Source organism: Mirounga leonina, unplaced genomic scaffold (genome assembly GCF_011800145.1).
Source record: "Mirounga leonina isolate KUSES-001 unplaced genomic scaffold, KU_Mleo_1.0 Mir_168, whole genome shotgun sequence".
Classification (NCBI taxonomy): Eukaryota; Metazoa; Chordata; class Mammalia; order Carnivora; family Phocidae; genus Mirounga; species Mirounga leonina.
In genome coordinates, this window is record NW_023270426.1 from 43,254,936 (window position 1) to 43,276,571 (window position 21,636).

At 40.1% G+C, this 21,636-nt stretch overlaps 1 protein-coding gene across 1 annotated transcript; it reads left to right on the forward strand.

The window, feature by feature from the left end:
- The first annotated feature begins 2,622 nt into the window (after nucleotides 1-2,622).
- MRPS36 (mitochondrial ribosomal protein S36) lies at nucleotides 2,623-16,694 on the forward strand. Its single transcript, XM_035014572.1, has 4 exons — nucleotides 2,623-2,751; nucleotides 14,062-14,125; nucleotides 15,722-15,909; nucleotides 16,433-16,694. Exons 1-4 carry the CDS (start codon nucleotides 2,710-2,712, stop codon nucleotides 16,448-16,450), a joined length of 312 nt encoding a protein of 103 aa, XP_034870463.1. The 5' UTR covers nucleotides 2,623-2,709; the 3' UTR covers nucleotides 16,451-16,694.
- Nucleotides 16,695-21,636: the final 4,942 nt, after the last annotated feature.

The window sequence follows — 21,636 nt, forward strand, 5'->3', positions numbered from 1 at the left end:
GCCTGGGTGGCTCAGTTGGTTAGGCGACTGCCTTCGGCTCAGGTCATGATCCTGGAGTCCCTGGATCGAGTCCCGCATCGGGCTCCCTGCTCGGCAGGGAGTCTGCTTCTCCCTCTGACCCTCCTCCCTCTCATGTGCTCTCTCTCATTCTCTCTCAAATAAATAAATAAAATCTTTAAAAAAAAAAAAAGAAACTGATTAGCAGTAGGAAAAGAAGACATGATTTGAGGGTTGAAGCAAGTTGCTGCTTCCACTTTAATTACTTTTATCATCTTCATCCTAGAGAGAATTAATTTATGAGAGCTGGATGAGAATTCTGTGGAGTATGAATATCAACATTTAGAAATGAAGCCACAAGTAAAGAAAAGTCATATTTTCCTGGCTGACTCCCCAAAACAAAATCCATACCAATATGACCAGTAATTTGCACTGCATTTGACATTTTCTGAAATTTATTATCAGGTATTCCCAGGAGACTTCTTTGTATTTGAGGACTTGGAAAGTTTTGTTGTTTTCTTTTTCTTTCTTTCTTTCTTCTTTTTTTTTTTTAGACTATTTATTTTAGAGAAGGAGACAGTGCCAGCAGGGGGTTGGAGGAGAGGGAGAGGGACAAGCAGACTCTGCGTTGAGCCCATATGGAGCTAGATGTGGGGCTTGATCCAACGATGCCAAGATCATGACCTGAGCTGAAATCAAGAGTCCGAAGGTTGACTGAGCTACCCAGGTACCCCTGGAAAGTTTATTTTTTAATAAACTCTCTAAATTATGGGACTTCTTTTTCCATAATCATTTCTTAAATATAGTCATAAAGGAAAATGAAAAACTTTTATTTAGAAAAGTAACCAAGAAAGTCTATGTCTTTTAAATGACCTTAGAATGAGAATCTAGGGAATGTCTGGGTGGCTCGGTTAAGCATCTGCCTTCGGCTCAGGTCATGATCTGAGGGTCCTGGGACTAAGCCCCACATCAGGCTCCCTGCTCAGCACAGGGAGCTTCTCCCTCTCCCTCTGCCTGCTGCTCCCCCTGCTTGTGCTCTCTCTCTCTGTCAAAAAAAAAAAATCTTTTTAAGAAATAGAATGAGAATCTAATATTGTAGTTATTCACATAGAAACTTGCTGTTTCTCTGTGTGTAAACGGAAAGTCTTTGTACTAGAAATCTAAGCTTCTGCTGCTTTTGAGCTTTTCTTCCCTAGCTGTATTGAGGTCATTGATAAATAAAATTGTAAGATATTTAAAGTGTACAACTTCATTTGGTGTACATATACATTGTGAAGAGATTCCCACACCTGAGTTAACACATCACCACTTTTGAGCTTTAAGAACACATTATCTGGTTTCAGCAGTGGTGGCTTAAAACAATTTTTTTAATAGCCTATTTTTTAGAGCAGTTTTAGGTTCACAGCAAAATTGCAGAAAGTAAGAGTTCCCATATACTTACTGCTCCTACACATTCACAGTCTCCCCCACTAACACCATTCCTTACTAGAGTGGTGTATTTGTTACTATTGAGCCTATATTAATATGTCATTATTACCCAAAAGTGGTACATTCTATGGATTTTGACATGTATAATGACACGTATCTACCATTATGGTATCATATAGAATAGCTGCACTGTCCTAAAAAACATTATGCTCTGTCTATTTGTCCCTGGGAATCACTGATCTTGTTACTATCTCTATAATTTTGCCTTTTCCATAATGTCACATAGTTGGGAGTCATTCAGTATGTAAGTTTTTCAAATACCATCTTTTACTCCTACCAAAGATGTGTTTGAGTGCCTGTGTTCCTACAACCTCCCCAGGATGTGTTATCCAAATTATGTATGTTGACCAGTTGGATGGGTGAAAATAAGTGTTTCAGTGTAATTTAAATTTTATCAGAAGGGCCCATTTGGGGGCACAATAATATATTTCTAAGAAGCTTCCCAGATTTAGAAACCACTGATCTAGATCATCAAAACAAATGTGTCACTCTATTTAAAACAACTTATGGCTACATTACCTACAAAATTATGTTAAGTGGCTGCAGCATATCGTGTATTAAAATTTATAACAACATAAACTAATATTTGCCACAAAATTTAGTATAATTTTTGGGGAATAATATGGAAGCATTATGCTTCAAAAAGAAAAACAGACTTTTGAGTTCTCTCATACTTGAAGCAGACAGCAGTTCAATACCAGGACTAATGGTAGACCCTGTCAAGTAATGCCAGTAAGTGAGGGAATAATAAGTAGCCTAGTGTAGACCTGGAATTGACCTCCCTGAGCCTGCCACTAACTCCCAAGTTTTAACGAGATTGTTCGTTTTAGGAAGCCACTTCCTAAATACAAAGCCACTACTTTGTATTACTTATTTGGTTTCAGGTTAAATTTTGGACTCAAATTAGAAACTGGCTATCTGGAGAAGAAATGGCCCTAGCTTACTCGTAGGCGGACGGCACAACAAACCCCACACCACCAACCTTCGTCCGCGAAACTGAACAATGGGGAGCACGTGGGGCAGTTCCTAGGCGGGAAGTGGGGCGGGGTGGGGCGGGGCCAGGCACCGAGGGTGGCTTGGCTCGGTGGCGGAGGAGGATCCGCGAACGCCCGCTCGTCCCTCCTCCGTGACGCCGCAGGCAGGGCCCCGCCCGCAGCTGCCCAGGACTCCTGTTAGTTCTGCGCCCAGCGAGCGCGCCGGAAGCTGCTGCCCCATCCTGGGGTCATGATGGGCAGTAAGATGGCGTCTGCCAGCAGGGTCGTCCAGGTAAGGAAATTCGGTCGCTTTTTCGCACCGTGGGCGGTAGGGATAGTGCTGATTATAGCAAAGGCGCTGGGGAGACAGGGCGGTGGCGGAGGCTGCGCGGTCACCGCGGCCTTGGCTAGCGCCAGCGACGCGACCCGGGGGTATGTGTGAAAATTGGACCTTGAGCCCATTGGGTCGGGCAGTGAGCCGGGACTGTAGCTGAGGGTCCCCGCCAGGCTGCAGGACTGCAGTGTGTCAGCACGTAGGCACAGAGCAGCTACGCGGTTCCCGGACTGTACTCTGCCAGGATCTCCGTAGCCCTCTGAGGAGTCAGCGGGCTAGGCTTCCCTGGCAACAGTCTGGCCAATCGACGTTCAGCATTGTCTGTGATGTCCCGGATCAGCCAATCGTAAGGACGGCGGTAACGGCGAGTGGAAGGAAGCGAACCTTGTGTCTGACCCAGTGTCCCTTCAAGGTCTCGGGAATGGCAGGAGAGCTGGCCCTGCGAGCTGCGTGCTTACCCCGGGCCTGTTCTCCCCCACCAGTCCGGGCGTCTAGTTACTGGCTGGATGGAGGGAGTTGGAGGGGGGAAAAGATATTATTTAAGGTTATCTATAATGCTTTTACATTACATTACAGATGTTGGTTTCCCAAGCTTTTTTTCCCTTGAGTTTAGATTGGTAGCTAGAGGAACTTTGTTAATCCGAACATCATTTACTAACTCCTGATAGCTTTTATGTTTGCTTCTCCAGCTGTGATTGCTTAAATTAAATACGAGAGGTAAAGTTGGTATATAAAGGGACACAACCTCCACATTTGTGGTTGTTTTACACAATCTGTGTAAAATACACTCTCAAAGTATATTACTGTATGATTTTTAACTTTGATATGAGAAGTGCATTTACCTTTGCACAAATACACCTCTTTTTAAAAAATTTTTATTGTTATGTTAATCACCATACATTACATCATTAGTTTTTGATGTAGTGTTCCATGATTCATTGTTACAAATACACCTCTTAAAAAGACTTCTTAAAGTTGTTTCAGTTTGAAAGATAATCCTAGATCCCAGCCTTCGGTCTCATTGCAAGGAATGATCTTCATTTACCACTCATTCAGTGGGTAGATATTGAGCATTAACTAATTAAAGATTCTGGGAGGACAAGGAGAACCTCTAACAAAGGACAGGTATCCATAATGTATGACCATACATATCCATAATATATAGCTCAATTTAAAAACGGGCTAAAAAGTTGAAACTGCACAAAAGAAGATACACAAATGAGCAATAAGCCTGTGAAAAGATGCTCTACTTCATTACTTGCCAGGACGATTCAAATTAAAGCCAGGAAGTACTACTGCATCTACCAAAGTTATTAAAATTTTAAAAACTGGCGGGGCGCCTGGGTGGCTCAGTTGTTAAGCGTCTGCCTTCGGCTCAGGTCATGATCCCAGGGTCCTGGGGTCGAGCCCCACATCGAGCCTCCTCCCTGCTCAGCGAGGAGCCTGCTTCTCCCTCTCCCACGCCCCCTGCTTGTGTTCCCTCTGTCGCTGTCTCTGTCAAATAAATAAATTTTTTAAAAAATCTTAAAAAAATTTTTTTTAAACTGGCCATACGGAGAGATGACAATGTGAAGCACCTGAAACCCATACGTTGCTGGTAGGAGTATAATTCGTATAGCCACTTTTTTTTTTTTTAAGATTTTATTTATTTATTTGAGAGAGAGAGAATGAGAGAGAGCACGAGCAGGAAGAGGGTCAAAGGGAGAAGCAGACCCCCCCCGCTGAGCAGGGAGCCCGATGCGGGACTCGATCCCGGGACTCCAGGATCATGACCTGAGCCGAAGGCAGTCGCTCAACCAACTGAGCCACCCAGGCGCCCTCGTATAGCCACTTTTTAAAATCTGTTTTGTCAGTCTCTGGTAGTTAAACATACGTACCCCGTGACCTAGCAATTTTACTCATAGGTTTATATCCAAGAGAAATAACATACATTTATCTACAAAAAGACATAGAAATGTCTGAATGCCAAGCATATATATTTGATATATAGACTGATGTAAGCAGAAAAATGATAATTTATCATTTACAAAATCATTTTCACTGCATGAGACATGAGACATGGGAAGAAGGTTTGAGATTTACAAGTGAAGTGAAGATGCACCTCCGGGAAGGAGGTTGAGAGTGCTGGTTATAGAATATTGAATGGTCCCTGTGTCCTAGGCTAGATAAGAAAGGAGGTCAAGTCAGGGTGGAACCAGTTGACTGGAAAAAAGAACAATCAAAGAAATGAAGGGTTTGGTGAAGCTTATAGTGGGAAGTAACAGAGAAAAGTTATACTTTAAAAGTTGTAGTTGAGGTTAGATTTTAGGTTATTTTAGGGACAATAAAGCTCTGAACTCAGTGAAGAATTAAAAGAACTTTTCAGAAGTAAATACTGAAGTAGAAGGAATATAAAGGTAAATAGGCAACTCAGAAGTTTTGTTAAAGGAAATAGTGCATGAAAAGAGGAAAATGAAAAAAATCACAGAATAATGAGGGAAAAGATTAGAAGGATTCAGAGAAAGTCATAGAAGTAGATAAAAACAGGAAGCTGCAACTTTTATATAATAAGTAGTCTCTGAAAAAGTAAAAGCAAATAGAACAAGTCTCAAAACCTGTAAGTTAACTAAAACTTGCCTGATGTAAAAGAAGACTTAAACGTATACCTTAGACTTGAGAGAATTAACCAACTGTGTTTGAGTAATGGGTATATTCTAGTAGAATCTTGAAAATTTTAAAAAATATTTATTTATTTATTTGAGAGAGAGCACGCGTACGCGCAAGTGCTCACATGGGGAGGAGGGGGCAGAGAGAGTGGGAGACAAGCTGACTCACCACCGAGCGGGGAGCCTGATGCACAGGGCTGGATCCCAGGACCCTGAGGTCATGACTTAAGCCGAAACCAAGAGTCAGATGCCCAACTGACTAAGCCACCCAGGAGCCCCTAGAATCTTTAGATTTTTAAAGGAGAAAAAGAAAAAATTTGGGTGATCCAGGCTATGAGACCAAGCACTTAACAGAGAACGAAAGTTAGAGTTTTCAACAATAATAGTTCATAAAGGAGGACATGTGGATAACATATTTAAGGTAAAGATGGAAAATGTGAACCAGAGATATATCTAGCTACATTGACCTTCAAGTTGTAAAGCCCACAAATCCTTCTACATCTTCAGTAACTCAGGGAATATTGTTCCCTGGAGCCCTTCCTACTAGATCTCCCAAAGAATGAAAGACAACTAAGGAATATTTAGTTGTACTTGGAGTTGTTTAAACATAGGAAACGGATATGAACATTGAATGTATGTGGCTGTAAGAACTAAGACTAAATAATGGAGATACGGGGGAAAGACTTGTTGGTAATACTATTGTTTGACAGTATAGCTCTAGTTCAACTTTTAAAATGGAGGAATAAGGGGGGAGAGTATACAAAAGGTAGAATACACTTGCTACTGCCCCTGGTTATTAACTGGTAGTAAAAGATGGGAAGGAAAGCAGAGAAGAGATCCCGATCACCTGCTTTCATTCTTTCTCATAATAATGAACCAATGGGTAGTATCTCAGAAAGTGGCCATTAAGGGAATTATGTAAAGATAGTAATGTAAATATAAATACACAAAAGTACAATTTACAAATCTTTCCAAATTAAAAAAAATCCCACAAACGAAAGCAAAGAAAAAGGTAATATGACAAAGGAATTTATTTTTATTTTTTTAAAAGATTATTTATTTATTTATTTGACAGAGAGAGACACAGCAAGAGAGGGAACACAGCAGGGGGAGTGGGAGAGGGAGAAGCAGGCTTCCCACAGAGCAGGGAGCCCAATGCGGGGCTCGATCCCAGGACCCTGGGATCATGGACCCGAGCCAAAGGCAGACGCTTAACGACTGAGCCACCCAGGCGCCCCAAGGAATTTATTTTTAAATAATCATAAAATGATGTGACAAAATATACCAAACTTGTGAATTATATCTGTAAATGTAAATGGTCTAAATCAAATTATTATTCTCAAATTGGCTAAGAAATGCCTATCCAATGCTATGCTATATATGAGGCATACCTAAAACTAAGAGACTTAGAAAGGTAAAATTAAAAATTAAAAGCTATTTAACTGATCTGTGACAAAGGAGCAAACGCAATAGATGGTGAAAAGATAGTCTTTTCAATAAATGTTGTGGAACAGGGGCGCCTGGGTGGCTCAGTTGTTAAGCGTCTGCCTTCGTCTCAGGTCATGATCCCAGGGTCCTGGGATTGAGCCCCGCGTCGGGCTCCCTGCTCCGCGGGAAGCCTGCTTCTCCCTCTCCCACGCCCCCTGCTTGTGTTCCCTCTCTCGCTGTGTCTCTCTCTGTCAAATAAATAAAATCTTTAAAAATAAATAAATAAATAAATGTTGTGGAACAACTGGATATCCACTTGGAAAAAAATGAATCTAGACATAGACCTTATACCCTTCACAAAAATTGACTCAAAATGGATCATAGAATTGTATGTAAAGTGCAAAACTAGAAAATAACATAAGAAAAAATGTAGATGATATTGGGTTTGGCTGTGACTTTTTATTATTTATTTATTTATTCCCCCCCAAAGATTTTATTTATTTATTTTGACAGAGAGAGAGAGAGAGAGTAACATGCATATAAGTTTCCTCCATGTCTTTTCATGGCTTGATGCCCAAGCACGGATGAGCAGAAGCAGGGGGAGGGACAGAGGTAGGGGGAGGGGCAGAGGGAGAAGCAGGTTCCCCGTTGAGCAGGAAGCCCAATTCAGGACTGGATCCCAGGACCTTGGGATCATGACCTGAGCTGAAGGGAAACGCCCAACCAACTGAGCCACCCAGGTGTCCCTGGCTATGACTTTTTAGATACAACACCAAAGACATGATATGTGAAAGAAATAATTGATAAGCTGAATGTTATTCAAGTTAAAATCTTCTTGTCTGCAAAAGACAGTTAAGATAGTGAGATGACAAGCCACAGACTGGGAGAAAATATATGCGAAAAACATTTAATAAAGGACCATTATCCAAATTATACAAAGAACTCTTAAAACTTAACAATAAGAAAACCTGATTTAAAAATGGGCAGGGTGGGTGCCTGGGTGGCCCAGTTGGTTAAGCGACTGCCTTCGGCTCAGGTCATGATCCCAGGGTCCTGGGATCGAGTCCCACATCGGGCTCCCGGCTCAGCGGGGAGCCTGCTTCTTCCTCTGACCCTCTCCCCTCTCATGCTGTTTCTCTCTCGCTCGCTCTCTAATAAATAAATAAATAAAATCTTTAAAAAAAAATTAAAAATAAAAATGGGCAGGGTGCCTGCGTGGCTCATTCCGTTAAGTGTCTGGCTCTTGATCTCAGCTCAGGTCTTGATAGGGTCCTGAGTTTGAGTGTGAGCCCTGCCCTGGGCTGTGGAGCCTACATAAAGACAACAACAACAAAATGGCTTCAAGACCTGAACAGACCCCTCATCAAAGAAGACAGATCACACACAGGCATATGAAAAGATGCTCATCATCATATGTCATCATGGATTTGCAAATTAAGACAACAATGAAATACTACTTCATACCTCTTAGAGTGGCCAAAATCCAGAAGAACATCAAATGCTGGCAAAGATCTGGAGCATTAGGTACTCTCGTTCACTCCTGGTGAGAATGCAATATGGTACAGCCTCTTTGGAAGGCAGTTTGGCAGTTTCTTTAAAAACTTGATATAGGGGCGCCTGGGTGGCTCAGTTGGTTAAGCGACTGCCTTTGGCTCAGGTCATGATCCTGGAGTCCCTGGATCGAGTCCCGCATCGGGCTCCCTGCTCGGCAGGGAGTCTGCTTCTCCCTCTGACCCTCCCCCCTCTCACGTGCTCTCTCTCATTCTCTCTCTCAAATAAATAAATAAAATCTTTTAAAAAAATTAATTAATTAAAAAAAATAAAAACTTGATATACTTTTACTATATGATCAAACAATTGCACTTCGCTGTTCACCCAAATGAGTTCAAAACTTACGTCTACATAGAAACCTGCACATGGATATTTATAGCAGCTTTTATTCATAACTGTAAAAATTTGGAAGCAACCAAGATATCCTTTAGTAGTAGGTAAATAGATAACATAAACTGTGGTACATCCAGACAATGGACTATTATCCAACACTAAAAAGAAATTTGCTATCAAGCCATGAAAAGACATGGAGGAAACTTATATGCATGTTACTAAGTGAAAGAAACCGAACTGAAAAGACTACTTACTGAATGATTCCAAATACGTGACATTCTGGAAAAGACAAAACTATGGAGACAGTAAAAAGATCAGTGGTTGCCAGGGGTTTGTTGGGGAGGAAGTGATAAATTGCATATGGATCTGATATATATATATTTTTTTATTTGAGACAGAGAGAATGAGAGAGAGAGAGAGCACATGAGAGGGGGGAGGGTCAGAGGCAGAAGCAGGCTCCCTGCTGCGGGACTCGATCCAGGGACTCCAGGATCATGACCTGAGCCGAAGGCAGTCGCCCAACCAACTGAGCCACCCAGGCGCCCCTGGATCTGATATTTTAATGTAAAAAATGAAGCCAAAGTTGCAAAGAATTATACATGCACAAATGAGTGCATATAAAACTGATTAAATAAGCTATATGGACTGTACCAATGTCAGTTTCCTGGTTTTGTTACTGTGCTATAGTTCTGTAAGATATTACTGTAGTAGGAAACTGAATGAAGGTACCTGCAATTTCCCTGTACATTTCTTGCAACTTCCTATGACTCCATAATTATTTCAAAATTGAAAATTAAAAGAAACAAAACCATGCAATACCAAATGAAAACAAGACTTTCTTTATAACCTGGGAACAGTGAAAACTTTCCCAACTATGCTTTAAAATCAAGATACAGTAAGGGGAAAAAACTGACAATTTGGGCCATACTAGAAAGAAAAAAACACCTTTACTCATTCAAAAAATTAAAAAGCATTCGACTAAAAAAAAAAAAACTAGGTAAAAAATTTGCAACAGAAAAAGGGTTAATAACCATACTATATAAAGAATTTGTAAGCATAGAAAAATAGGCAAGAGCTGTGAATGTACTCTTCACAGGTGAAGAAATGAAAATGGCTCTTAACCATATGAAAAACTGGACAGCCTCACAATAAGTGAGAATTACAACTACATGGAGATAACATTTTTCCTCACTTAGATTTTATTAAAAATGTACAAGTTAGATAACATAAGTCTGTTGGGAAGGCTGTGTGTAAGCAGGCACTTATCGGTCGCTCTAGGAACCAATATGGGAATGTAAAACAGTAGAACCTCTGTGAAAGAAAATCTAGGAGTAGCTCTCAAAATTAGTTTTTTATCTTTTGACCCAGCAATCTCTTTCCTAGGAATCTATCCCACAGATATACTGGCACAGATAAGAATAGTATGAGGATATTTACTGTATGCATTATTTGTAATAAAGACTGGAAACAACCCAAATATCCATTAATGGGACAGGCTGAATAAACATGGCATTTATCATGAATTTATACTGATCCCTTAGATTCCAGTCTGAACACCCCAGCATTCTTCCTTCTCTTCCCCCCCCAATCCCACACTTTTATTTTCTTTCTCCCACAGGCAAATCCCTGGCTCCCCCAAATATCAATATAAATGTATGTACTCATTGGCTCAGTCCTACAGTAGATAGAAAATGGTTTCAAAATTGCTGTATTTATACAACTCCCAACACCAAACTGAGAAGTTCAAAATTTCTTTGTATTTATTATTATTATTATTATTACCATTGCCTTTAGACTGAAGTATAGTCTAAGCCCTATGAAAGTTATTTGGATTAGCTCTTTTTTATTCTCTTAGTTATGTTACCCAACTAATATACAGTTAGAGTTGCTTCTTTGTGTTTACATTTAGAGTTTAAAAAGCAAATTTTGAGAGAGGAAAATTTGAGCATAAGCTAAGTATTAGATGATATTGAAGAATTATTTTTAACTTGTGAATTGTGGTAAAATGTATTGGGGCTGTGATTTCACAAAAATCTGTTTTCTGTTAGTGATACATATGGAAGGTATTAACAGGTAAGAGGAGATGGTTGGGATTTGTTTAATGGGGGAAGGGGTGATAAAATAAGATTATATTACTGTTGAAATTGTATAATGTGTTTGTCAGGATTTATTTTATTTTTTGTTTATTAGGGTTTATTATAGTACTTTCTCTACTTTCGTGTATTTAGAAAAATTTCTTTTAAGGGGATACCAGGGGCACCTGGGTGGCTCAGTCAGTTAAGCATCTGATTTCAGCTCAGGTCATGATCTCAGGGTCCTGGATCAAGCCCTGCATTGGGCTCCCTGTTCAGCGGGGAGTCTGCTTGTCTATTTCCCTCTGCCCCTCCCCCTGCTCATTCTCTCTCTCTCTCTCTCTCTCTCCTTCTCTCAAATAAATAAATAAAATCTTTTAAAAGGTGGACACGAGGGGCGCCTGGGTGACTCAGTCGGTTAAGCGGCTGCCTTCGGCTCAGGTCATGATCCCAGGGTCCTGGGATCGAGCCCCGCTGCATCGGGCTCCCTGCTCAGCAGAGAGACTGCTTCTCCCTTTCTCTCTGCCTGCCGCTCTGCCTACTTATGCTATCTCTCTGTCAAATAAATAAATTTTAAAAAATCTTTAAAAAAAAGGACATGAAACTGGAAATTTAATCTATAAGGGCATATTACATCATATTTTTAAGTGTGCAAAAGTAATGCTGAAATGGATTCTCTGTGTACGTACAGTTGTGTAAGTATGTGTATACATACATAGTTAGTCCTAACTTACAAATGGTCTCTATTCACTCACTTGGCAAATGTTTCCTGAGCCTTTAGTATGTACCAGGAACTACTGCAGAAATGCCAATTTCTCTGACTCTGCCCTTTCAGGAGCTTAGCTGTCCTATAATCATTGGCTCATTGATCTGTCCTCTACATAGTATTCTTAAAATGTTCAGGATGCCGTGGAAACACAAAGGAGGAGTTTTAAAATCAGACTTTGAAATCAGGAAAGCTTTTTAGAGGGGAGTGATATTTGATTGTTTTAAAAGATAAACAGATGAGGGGCACCTGGATGGCTCAGTCTGTTAGGTGTCTGCCTTCAGCTCAGGTCATGATACCAGGGTGTTTGCATCGAGCCCCGCTTCGGGTGTCCTGCTCAGTGGGGAGTCTGCTTCTCCCTCTGCTCCTTTCCCTGTTCGTGCTCTCTCTCGGCCCCCTTTGCTCTCTCTCAAATAAATAAATAAAATCTTAAAAACAAAACAAAACAAAACCAGATGAAAGCATGAGGCATGGAAGTGGGGCGGGACTGAGGATAGATTTCCTGGCAGAGAACACAAGCTGTGGATTGAATGGCATGATGAATAGGGAACAGAAAAGTACTTCAGAATACCTGCAATAAAAAAAAAAGAATACCTGGAATAAAAGGTCTATAAGACAGTGGTGGGGAATGAGGCTTGAGAGGTAAGGAAATGCCAGATCAGGATGGGCCTTGTGAAGGACAGATGTGGAGTTTGAAGTTTATTTTGAAAGCTGTTGAACATTTTAAAAACTTTTAAATGGGGTATTGAGCGTGGATGGCTAGAAGAACATTCTTTCAAGAACCTTGGCTATGAAAAGGGAAAAAGTCACTAGAGGGAGAATTGGTTTTTTAAAAATTTTTATTTAAGTATAGTTGACACGCAATATTACATTAGAGTTTTGTTGTTTTTTTTAAGATTTTTATTTATTTATTCATGAGGACAGAGAGAGCGCACAAGCAGAGGGAGGGGCAGGCAGAGGGAGAAGCAGGCTCCCCGCTGAGAAGGGAGCCCAATATGAGGCTCTATCCCAGGACCCTGGGATCACGACCTGAGCCGAAGGCAGACGCTTAACGACTGAGCCCCCAAGCGCCCCAGAGTTTTGTTTTTTACCATGAAAGACTTGTGTGTGCCCTTATGCTGAGGAAGACAACTCTATTCCAGCATTTTCTCTCAGCAGCACAATTGTGGTTTCAGGTGAGTCCCAACAAGCCTATTTACTTCTGTAGTCATATAAAATATATAATATATAGTACATATATACAGATATTTTGCAAATAAACACACATCTCAATATCATTAGTTACAGAGCAACTCAGAGATTAGATGCAAATAGTACTGTTCATTAGAGTCTTAGCATTGTGTATTCAGATAATTTCATATTGAAATGTCCATTTAAGTTCCTCTGTAGCATTATCTGGAATTTTAGGGATAAAACATTAATACTCTGCAAATATTTGTTATAAAAACAATATTCTAAAAATACATATTTCTGTGGGTATAGCCCTCAAACCAAATGTGCTAACAAATGTTTAAGTCTGTTTTATGGGGGTTGGGGATTATAGATAGTATTTTCTTACTTGTGCTTTTTTCGATTTCTTCCGAATTTTTCACACAGAACATGTGTTACTTTTGTAGTCAGAAAAAGTATTTTCCTTTAAAAATTTGTCAGTGAGTGAGAGCCCACACAAGCAGGGGGAGCGGGGGGCATAGGGAAAAGCAGGCTCCTCGCTGATGGGGAACTCAGTCTCTCACCCTGGGACCATGACCTCAGCTGAAGGCAGATGGTTAACCAACTGAGCCTCCCAGGAAAAGTATTTTCTTAATGACCTAATTTTCAGTATGCTTCTTACCCTGTTTTACACTGCTAGATATTGACATAGTAGGAAAACAACACTCAATACAAGTCAGGAAACTTTGAATTCTTACCAGGCAGCAGGGCAATATATATCATGCAACATAAAATCTGTGTCATCTTTTTCATAGGGTTGTTTCTGAGGTCAGTTGGTAGTATAGTAAAATGTCTTATAATGTGAAAAGTCCAAAGTTATTGTGAAGAACAGATAAACAACTTAATAGTTCATAGACCAGCTTTCCTGGTTGGGGAAGAGTAAAATAGGAAAATTTAAAGTTGCTGTCAAGGGCGCCTGGGTGGCTCAGTTGGTTAAGCGACTGCCTTCGGCTCAGGTCATGATCCTGGAGTCCCGGGATCGAGTCCGCATCGGGCTCCCTGCTCGGCAGGGAGTCTGCTTCTCCCTCTGACCCTCCCCCCTCTCATGTGCTCTCTGTCTCTCTCATTCTCTCAGTCTCAAATAAATAAATAAAAATCTTAAAAAAAAAAAAATTATTAAAAAAAAATAAAATAAAGTTGCTGTCAAATACTAAGTTAATTTTAACAAAAGTATCTATGAAGCCCAGTAGGTTGCTTCTTTTATAGTTAACGAGTTTATTTTAGTGCTTCATCTTTTTTTTTCCATGGATTTTTTTTTTTTTAGGTAGTCAAGCCACATACTCCATTAATAAGGTTCCCTGACAGAAGAGACAATCCTAAACCTAACGGTAAGTTGTACTTCAGATTTTTAAAAAAATATATGTACAGGCATATGTATATATGAATATTATAGGCATTATTTCTCATTTTAAAATCAGCGAGACCATTGTAGCTTAGATCACAATGGTCTGCTAGGTTTCATGCAAGTAGAAATTAACTTATTACCTCCATTTAAAAAGGTAGTGACTCAACAGAACATATCTCTGATTTTTTTAATGATAACGATTTTATATAGGGAAATTTTTGTTCTTTCCTTTCTTCTGTCCTTTAAAAGACTCTCCTATGCTTACATTGGAGAGATTGTGAGGAACAGTAGCCATTCCTATATTTTTCTCCCAGCTGACCTTCTTTTCTTTCACTCATTCATTCACTCAATAAAGACTGCCTTAGCCCTGAGCAATCATTTCCTAACGAAGATTCTGAACATTCTGAAGATTCTGAACAAGACCTGTTTTTCTTTTGCCCCTCCTTTTTACCCGATCCTTTGTCCCTGTTTTTTTTTTTATTTCCAGTATAGTTAACTTACAGTGTCCAGTATAGTGATTCAACAATTCTATACATTACTCAGTGATCATTATGATTGTCCCTGTCTTTATTATAAGATATTTGATCTTTAATTCAGGGAGGAGTTTATCAAATTTTGTAGGGAGATATATATATATATATTTCCATCCTTTTTTTTTTTTTTAAGATTTTATTTATTTATTTGACAGAAAGAGAGCACAAATGGGGAGTGGGAGAGGGAGAAGCATGCTTCCTGCTGAGCAAGGGTGCACAATTCGGGGCTCCATCCCAGGACCTTGGGATCATGACCTGAGCCAAAGGCAATCGCTTAAGCGACTGAGCCAGCCAGGTGCCCCTTATAGGGATATTTTTAACTGTAAATGCCACCATTTGACAAAACTTTTTTTTTTTTTTAAGATTTTTTATTTATTTATTTGAGAGACAGAGAGTGAGCGAGAGAGAGAGAGCACAAGCTGGAGAAGGGGCAGAGGGAGCGGGAGAGGGAGAAGCAGGCTTCCCGCCTAGCAGAGAGCCTGATGTGGGGCTCGATCCCAGGACCCCGGGATCATGACCTGAGCCGAAGGCAGATGCATAACCGACTGAGCCACCCAGGTGCCCCCATTTGACAAAACTTAAGTCAGGTAGATTATCCATATGGGTTGAACTCCACTACCTAGAAATTTTATTTTATAAACTTGTTTGATTTAGTAATTCATTCACTTAAAGCTACCTCCTTTTTTTTTTTAATATTTCAGTTATTTATTTGAGAGAGACAAAGATAGAGCATGAGCGGGGAGGAGAGGGAGAAGCAGGCTTCCTGCTGAGCAGGGAGCCCAATGCGGGACTCGATCCCAGGACCCCGGGATCATAACCTGAGCCAAAGGCAGACGCTCAACTGACTGAGCCATCCAGGTGCCCCAGCTACTTCCTTATTTAAAAAGAACTTTATGAAATTAAATATAGGTACTCAACTAAGTTACTCAGTAGTACCTCTCAGAATTACACTTAGCATTTGAAGAATGACTTGCTTACTCAATAATAGATAACTCAAAATAGTATTTTAAGACACCTGAACAATTTATTTCTCTAATATTTTTCAGTATCAGAAGTTTTGAGATCAGCAGGACTACCGTCTCACTCTTCTTCAATTTCACAGCATTCTAAGGGAAGTAAATCCCCAGATTTGCTGGTGCATCAGGGCCCACCAGACACTGCAGAAATAATAAAAACATTACCTCAGAAATACAGAAGGAAACTTGTATCTCAAGAAGAAATTGAATTTATCCAAGTATGTTATTGCTCTTTATCTTAGTACTGTGCAAAACACATGAACATTTTTGGCTTTTGGAATTTCATAGGCTGATTTACTTGCTCTTTCCATCACCTTGTCATGGTGGGTCAGTAGCTAAGACCAAAATAGTCGGGTAGACCAGGACTATGAGAAATAAACCATGTACAAGCCCTCAGTAAAAGTACATGAAGGAATATATGTGTGGAAGTAGAATATGGGAAGTAGCAATAGCCATAACCACATGAAAAAAGCTCGGTAGAATCCTTGGTAATTTTTTGGTGTGAAGGGCTGCTGAGACCATGAAATTTGAGGACCACCAATCAGGGTCAACCTTGAGTCCTTTTCAGATCAAAAATTGTTCATAACATTGATAGGAGTGCTTAAGAGGAAAACCGAAACTTTTTTTTTAAACGCCTAAAGATCATTTGCTTAAAATAGTGTAAATTCATATAGTGGCCATGAGAACATTTCTTCTGTAAATTTAACACCTAATCGTTTTGCTTTGTTTTTTCCTTTTCAGCGTGGAGGTCCAGAATAATCACTGACAGTGTGGCTGCTGCTTGTCATCAGACAAAAGACTAGTCTTTACAATAAAGGACTTCCAAAATGGCACACGAGAAATTATATAGTAAACAACTTGAATAAATACTCTGCAAAAAAAAAAGAAATCTAGAAAATTTAGATGGACAGTTGTATCTCCTAATATATGTGTCTTGGTCAGCTTCTCCACAAGCTTACCTAATTGTTTATATGCTTATTAAAGTATACATTTTTAAATGTTAGCCTTTTTTTTTTTTTAAGATTTTATTTATTTATTTGAGAGAGAGAATGAGAGAGAGAGAGCACATGAGAGGGGGGAGGGTCAGAGGGAGAAGCAGACCCCCTGCTGAGCAAGGAGGCCGATACGGACTCGATCCCTGGACTCCAGGATCATGACCTGAGCCGAAGGCAGTCGCTTAACCAACTGAGCCACCCAGGCGCCCTAAATGTTAGCCTATTAATTTACTCTCGATTATCAAGTATTACCAGTGTTGAGCTACTAAAAGCACACAATATCTAGTAAACTATCACAGGTTTCCCATGATTTCCCTTTTGTTTCAGTTTCTTTTTAGACATGGAAAGATTTATTAGAATTGCTGCTTTTGGGAATTGATTTTCCTGAAATTGGATGAGGATCAGTGAAAGAATGACTCCATTATTTGTTCTTCGTTTTCTTCCCCTTTTTTTCATTCACAAAGTTACTGGAGTATAACTAGTTTAAAAAGTGTGTCCTACCCTAAATGATAAAAATATAGTCAAGGTAAAATAGGTGACTTTGTGGTATTAAAACTGGGAGTTAATACAAAAGATTATTTGTAACCTATATTCAGAAGAAAATACCAGAGTTTAAAATGGAAAATAAGAGATCAAAATGAATATAACGTAGAAATAGTGTTTGATTAGAAATTGCAACTTACTATGTTATTAGGGGTGTTAAGAAAGTCTTATTCTTTATTTTACTGTTTTAATTATCATCTGTGCAAATTCTGGAAACCACTAACTTTCTCAAACTTAATGTCTGAAAGTCTCATAAAATCAACCTAAATATTTACCTTACTGAGGCAATTTATGAAACTTTAATAGGGTCTTACAGTGCCAAGGGTAGGTATTAATTGTGAAAGTAAAGCCTCACAAAGCTAAATAAATTTTCTTCCATACCTTGAATGATTTCTAGAATATGCTTTAAAGAAGTCACCCCTAATAGTAAGGGTAGCTTTTGGGCATTAGACAGAGTCGAGGGGCGCCTGGGTGGCTCGCTTGGTCCAGCGCCTGCCTTCCGTTGGGGTCGTGATCCCGGGGTCCTGGGATAGAGCCCCGTATTGGGCTCCCTGCTCAGTGGGGAGCCTGCTTCTCTCTCTCCTCCCCACTCACTCACTTTTTTTTTTAAAGATTTTTATTTATTTGAGAGAGAGAGAATGAGAGCAAGCACATGAGAGGGGGGAGGGTCAGAGGGAGAAGCAGGCTCCTTGCCGAGCAGGGAGCCTGATGCGGACTCCATCCAGGGACTCCAGGATCATGACCTGAGCTGAAGGCAGTCGCTTAACCAACTGAGCTGTCCAGGCTCCCCTCCCCACTCACTCTTGATCTCTGTTTCTATCTCTGTCTCTGAAATAAATTTAAAATCTTTTTTTTTAAAGATTTTATTTATTTATTTGACAGAGAGAGAGACAGCGAGAGAGGGAACACAAGCAGGGGGAGTGGGAGAGGGAGAAGCAGGCTTCCCGCCGAGCAGGGAGCCCGATGCGGGGCTCGATCCCAGGACCCTGGGATCATGACCTGAGCCGAAGGCAGATGCTTAACGACTGAGCCACCCAGGCGCCCCTAAATTTAAAATCTTTAAAAAAAAAAAAAAAGTCGAATTGTTGTTGAGTATTGCTCATTTGCCTGTGAACTAAGCTTTGCTTTTTTTTTTTAAAAGATTTTATTTATTTGACAGAGTGAGGGGAGTGAGAGAGGGAGAAGCAGGCCTCCCGCGGAGCAGGGAGCCCGATGCGGGACTCGATCCCAGGACCCCGGGACCATGACCTGAGCCGAAGGCAGTTGCTTAATGACTGAGCCACCCAGGCGCCCCATGCTTTTTTTTTTTTTTTTTTTTTTTTTTTGCTATTCCTTAGTTGATCTGCTTCTCTTGTAAATTCTCTGTTGTGGCCTAGTATAGATGTTGCCCAAGTCGAATATGAGACAGGTGTTTGGTACTAGCAGTAAGCTGTTCTGGTGACTCAGAAAAACAATGTGATTCATGATTTTTCTGTTATCATTTTAAAAACTTAATTGGAAAATATTCATAAAAGTTAGCACTATTCTATTTTTTCTCCCTAATTTTTTCATTTCAGTAAAAGGAAGCCAATATTTTTGCTTTCCGAAACAGAGTGGGTTCAGGTAATGAAGAGTGACTTCTGTGTTACTGTGGGCCAGCAGTCAGAAGCCCCAATACTAGAACCGTCTGAAGTCCATCTTTACTACAGCTCCTACCATGAATGTCGCAATGAAAAAAATTACCACTTTTACAGAATTAGTGAGCATAAGTATGGCAAAAAGGCATGTTCAGTGGGAATTGGTGTCGTAGGATGAGCTCCCAAAGAGATGGTATAGGAGGAATTCTGGCCTAGCTTTAAATAAATAGGCTGTATTTTCATTTAGGAGATAAGCACTTAAATACATATATAATCACCTGCCAAGTGCTGAATTTGTTCAAGCTTCAGTTTTCCTCCCTAATACTGTACAATATGATAGGATCCATTAGTGAATTGTGTATTACTTTTCTTTTTAATTTTTATTTATTTGTCAGAGCACAACCCTGGAAGTGGCAGGCAGAGGCAGAGGGAGCTGCAGCAGGCTCTCTGCAGAGCAGGGAGCCCGATGCGGGGTCGATCCCAGGACCCTGGGATCATGACCTGAGCTGAAGGTAGATGCTTAACCAACTGAGCCCCCCAGGTGTCCCTATTGTGTATTACTTTGTAGCAAATCAAAACTTAATGCCTGAAAGCCCAAAATATGGCTAAAAACAATAATAATCACTTAATAGCTCATTGTTTCTATGGGTCTGGAATTCTGGAGCAGTTTGGCTGTGCAGTTCTGCTCCCGGTCTTTCAGGAGGTTGTAATCAGATGCCAGCTGGGGCTGCAGTTATTGAAGGCTTGATTGGAGCTATATGATCTACCTCCAGGGTGGCTCACTCATGATTGGCAAGTTGATGCTGCCTGTTGGCAGGAGGCCCCAGGTGCTCCTCACATAGGCCTCTTCACACGGCTACCTGATTGAATTCTTGACATGATGGCTGACTTCCCTCAGAGCAAATGATCTAAGCATGCAAAGCAAAAGAAGCAATGCCTTTTATGATCTTAAAAATTACACGTACTGAATTCTGCCATATTCTACAGGTAACACAGAACAGTTTGTTTCACTGTGGGAATAGACTACACAAGTGCATTGATACCAGAAGGAAAGATTCATTGGGACCACCTTGAAAGCTGGCTATAGCTAATATGTGCAAGTGCTTTGTAAACTGGACAATGCTATACAGATGCTGAATGGCATTTTATAAATACAGTGACCCAGTAAACCCAGAATATTACCTAAATAACTGCCTTTTTTACCATACTTAAAATGTCCCCAAATCAGAATTTACTTAGCATCATAGTATAATGCAGTTATTATCAATTCATATGCCATGATACACTTTGGAACCTCTAGCCTCACAAGTGTACCATCACATTTAGCTCACTACTTATTTCTACTACAAGTGAGGTTAGATTACTGTTGAAGTGATAACTTTCAGAAGGAACTTCGACCTAAGTTCTATGATACCATGTATCATTAGGTATATCTTGACATAAGAGAAAAATAGTAAAGATGGTGTTTTGTGTAATGTATGAGAATTTTGTCTATGAACATATTAAAACTCAATAAAAACCCAAGTGACAAAGAGCTGGAAGGTGACCAGTAATAGTTACATGATAGCTAACTGAGCACTGTCAGACACTTTTCTAAGGATTTTGGAAATGTAAAACATTTAAGCCTTGCAGCAACCCAATGAGTAGTCCTATTAAATATTAGAAAACTAGGAACGAAAAGGTTAAATATTTTGCCCAAGTAATAAATCTAGTGACTGAACACTTGTGAGGTCAGTATTCAAATGCAAGTAGTCTAGATCCAGAGCAAGAACTCAACCCTGACTCTGTGTTACCGTGACTAAATTATGAACCTTAATATTCTGCTGCCTTCTTCAACACCTCTGAAAATGAATATTCTCAACTCTTAGAAACATCAAATGCTTCAGTTCAAAACCTTGGAATTATCGGGGGTTTTTCTGCCACAACCCATATCCAGTCTGTCAGCAAATCCTATTGGCTAGAAGTCAAATTGATAAAATGTTATATAGCCATCGGGATAACTGCAATAATTCTCTCACTGGCCTTGCTTTTTTTGCTTTCTAAGTCTATATTGGGTCTCTCAAAACAGCCATTAGTGAACTTTCTAAAACATTAAGTCAGATCATACCACTTTGCAGAAAACTGCAGTGCCCTTTTTTTTTTTTTTTTGCAGTGGCTTTTCAGTGACGTCTTTTAACACCCTGTTTTAAACTGCAAGCCCTCCCCTTCCCCTGCTTTATCTCTGTAGAACTTAACAGTATGTATCATAACATATTTTATCTCATTCCATTGGAAAGCATGGATCTTTGTCTTTTTCCCTGCTGCTTTCTCAGTCTGCAACAGAGCCTGGCACATAGTAAGCGCTCTATATACATATTTGATGAGTAAGTGAATTAATGTATTTAACGTGTTGATTTGCATGAAAACTTATGAGAATCAAGGTTGAGTACTCAATTAACACTTAATTGAGCACTTACTATGTCTAAACTTTCTGGGTGTTTCATTTAGTCTTCACAACCAGTTATGATGTCGCCTATTATTACCATTTTACAGAATATAAAACTGATGACCAGAAGTCTGTTCCACAGCACGAAATTCTTCAGTGGACTTGGATTTTGTTTCCCCAGGAGTATTTCACAAAGGAATGAATTAAGAGAGCCTCTAGACCAGCCCTTAAGAACTGGGCTCTCTTCCAAGTAACCTGAGATTGCGACGCTAAGCGTCCATAGCAACCGTGGCGACGGACGCCCTTGAGCAAGAACCAGAAAGCGAGATCAGGGATAAGGTCAAGCCTTCCACACTCATACACACC

Coding starts and splice junctions, on each gene's coding strand:
- MRPS36 (XM_035014572.1), top strand. CDS start 2,710: ATGATGGGCAGTAAGATGGCGTCTGCCAGCAGGGTCGTCCAG. Junction 2,752..14,061: donor CTGCCAGCAGGGTCGTCCAG/GTAAGGAAATTC, acceptor TTTTTTTTTTAG/GTAGTCAAGCCACATACTCC. Junction 14,126..15,721: donor AGACAATCCTAAACCTAACG/GTAAGTTGTACT, acceptor AATATTTTTCAG/TATCAGAAGTTTTGAGATCA.